The sequence below is a fragment of the Pinus tabuliformis genome, chromosome 8 (genome assembly GCF_031772625.1).
Source record: "Pinus tabuliformis cultivar Carrire ecotype Pingquan chromosome 8, CPIR1, whole genome shotgun sequence".
Lineage (NCBI taxonomy): Eukaryota > Viridiplantae > Streptophyta > Pinopsida > Pinales > Pinaceae > Pinus > Pinus tabuliformis.
The window spans coordinates 1554426846-1554429809 of NC_142294.1; the positions used below are offsets into that span (position 1 = coordinate 1554426846).

General features: G+C 38.0%; 1 protein-coding gene across 1 annotated transcript; it reads left to right on the forward strand.

The window, feature by feature from the left end:
• The first annotated feature begins 1202 nt into the window (after nucleotides 1-1202).
• LOC149241886 (homeobox-leucine zipper protein HAT2-like) lies at nucleotides 1203-2513 on the forward strand. Its single transcript, XM_089370705.1, has 4 exons — nucleotides 1203-1395; nucleotides 1538-1905; nucleotides 1995-2074; nucleotides 2279-2513. The coding sequence occupies exons 1-4, from the start codon at nucleotides 1203-1205 to the stop codon at nucleotides 2511-2513; spliced, it is 876 nt and encodes a 291-aa protein (XP_089226831.1).
• The last annotated feature ends 451 nt before the right edge of the window (nucleotides 2514-2964 follow it).

Genomic DNA, 2964 nt, shown 5'->3' on the forward strand with positions numbered 1-2964 from the left:
TCACAGGTTCAAACCCCAGGCGCCCCTGGAAAGACCATTTCTTGTTCTTCTTCGCAGAAGGCGTGCATGCGCTCTCCCACAAATCATCCGGGTTCGTTCCGTTGCCAGCTACATAGAAAATCAGAATAGAGTCAATTTGTTCCGAAATTGTAACCGATTAATAACCGTTTTAAATAAATTTATGTCTCAAATTATTTTTATCGCCTAATATCAAAATCAATGACTCACAATAATACAAGGATATAGAGGAAAGTTAAAGTTGATTTCAAATGAAATATTTTACTATTTAAAAATTATGAGAAATTAGTCAATTATGATTATCTCTCATGAAAATAGTCATAAATAAATGACTTACTTAACCTATTTGAATCCTAAAAAAATGATATCTAATGACCATTATATTAACAATAATTTATTTTAATATTAAAAATTTGATAATATATAAAATTAATATATAAAATTTCACGAAGATGAATCACACTTATTGGTTTGAAACAATTAGATCAAAATCTTGACCATTATATTAATAATAATTTATTTTAGTATTAAAAATTGATAATATATTAAATTAATATATAAAATTTCATGAAGATGAATCACACTCATTGGTTCGAATCAGATAGATCAAAATCTTCAATCTGACCTCTTCCAAAAATAAATTTTTAAATAATAATATGGTTTAAAATAAAAATTTTAAAATAAAAACTTAATAAAATATTAAATCGATTTATGGGATCTTCTTCCATTTTGACCGTGAAATACCTTTATTTCATATTTTTTTTTTTTTTTTTAATCTACATTATTACCCCCACCTCGAACTTGATAAATGTTGGTGTAAAATCTTTCGAAAAAATGTCATAAATTTTGTTTGCGTTAGAGGAATTGCAAATCCATGTGTCTTTTTTTAATAATAATGAAACCATCCTCGTTGGCCAACCTAACGGTCAAAGATATACAGTATTAGGCCGTGAACACCATAAAGTGTCAATGACCAACTTCATTGTGTTTGACGGTCAACCTTTTATGGTTTTAACTTTTAACAGTCCATAATTATTATTATAATAATTATTATTGAAGATTGTGTAGTCAGGCCGCTCTCCGGATCCATAGCCCTAATTTCTCTCCTGATATATAATCCCTTTCTGTTTTATACCTTCTTCAATCATTTCAACTCTATGGAAACCTTGACAAAACAAAGTGGTATGGATCAGGATTGCAGTGCGGGGCTTTCAGTAGTACTTGGTATTGGTAACGGGACAGCCACCAGAGAAAAGGATGAAACGTACGTTTCGCAAAAAAAAGTGAATGGGCCTCCTTTGCAGTTAGATCTGTTTCCGTTAGACTGTGACTCGGGCCGCGGCACTTTTCCATGGGAGAAGACATCACCATCGATTGGTATAATATTCCTGCACTGTTTAACACTTAGCTTAAACTAATCGGCATGAACGGATTGGATTTTATTTTAATGGTGTTTTGATTGATGTCTCTTGTTTTAGTGATGTTTTTGGATCATAATAACGAAACTCGTCATGTGCAGGAGACAGTGGTGTTGGCAGCGACAGATCAAAGGGAGAATCGATGGCTCCCATCCATCAGGTAGCTGTGTCATGGCGATCCGATGCCAACAAATGCTCAGCGTCCTGTTTATCCAACGAAGATGCAGGCGGCATTAATGTGTCATTGTCCAACAGCACCGTGGATTCCAACGCGACTAACCTCGGGATCGGGTATGCGGAGATCAAGCGAAGACGGGATGATGGCGACCAGTTGGAGAATGACCGATTTTGGTCGAGGGTACTCAGCGATGTAGAAGAAGAGGGCTCTTCCAGGAAGAAGCTTAGACTGTCCAGAGAACAATGTGTTGCTTTGGAAGAAAGCTTCAGAAAGAACAGGGTGCCCGAACATGTAAGTTTCTATTCACAGTATTCACTTACTGCTCTACCGTTTGTGTTTCGTCATGTTTTTGGCTGCTGTAACTACTTCTTCCTCCGCAGAAGGAAAAGCAAGCGTTGGCCTTAAAGTTGAATCTCCGCCCTCGACAAGTTGAGGTGTGGTTCCAGAATAGACGAGCAAGGTCAGCTCTCGCCCGTTATTCATTCATTGTATTTTGCATGTCGACATTCATATGAAAAGTCCCTTTTTCTTAACTATGAAAAATGACTTGGAAATCAATTGTTGAGCAAATTTATATTTCCGAAAACTTTTGATCCTATTGGGTTGACAGTTCTATGGACTGATTTCTGTTGTACGTTAATTAAATGTTATTTATTTGTTTCAGGACGAAGCTCAAGAAAATCGAAGTGGACTGCGAGGTTCTGAAGAGATATAATGAGGCACTTGCACACGAGAACACAAAACTTCGCATAGAGCTGGAAAATCTGAAAGCCCTGAAATTGTCATCGCCACCTCTGAGGCCCGCGTCAGGCCTTACAATGTGCCCCTCCTGTGAAAGAGTTTCAGCGGCTGACAATAGCAGCCACTTGACTTTGGCGAGATATGGGTCTATGCTTTAACGCCGCGCTTTCCGGGGATATATGGTGGGATATCGATCAGAGTTTCTTTACACGTAGTCAATGTTTAGCCATGGTGGACATCGTTCTCTTTGTTAAACATTTTAGGTTTTCTCTAAAAATGTTCACTTTGTGAAACATTTAGGGTTTCATTATATTTTTTATTAATTGTATTTCTGTTAACAAATCGCTCAAGTCTCTGTTAATTTATTGAATTAGATGGGGCATTTTGATAAACAAGGAACATATAGGGAGTAGTCTACTTAGGCGGAGGAATGGCCCAGTTTCCGGCGCCGCTCGGAAAAACTTCCGGCTCTGGCCGCCGTCAATTCCTCCGCCCAGCTCCGCCACCCTTCTCGAGCTCCTCCCAGCGCCGCCGCGAGCTCGCCCAACTCGATTCCATGAACTTCCAAAGATTAACAAACAGTGATCCGTGGCACAGCGCAATGGTAGC

Coding starts and splice junctions, on each gene's coding strand:
- LOC149241886 (XM_089370705.1), top strand. CDS start 1,203: ATGGATCAGGATTGCAGTGCGGGGCTTTCAGTAGTACTTGGTATTGGT. Junction 1,396..1,537: donor GAAGACATCACCATCGATTG/GTATAATATTCC, acceptor CGTCATGTGCAG/GAGACAGTGGTGTTGGCAGC. Junction 2,075..2,278: donor TTCCAGAATAGACGAGCAAG/GTCAGCTCTCGC, acceptor TATTTGTTTCAG/GACGAAGCTCAAGAAAATCG.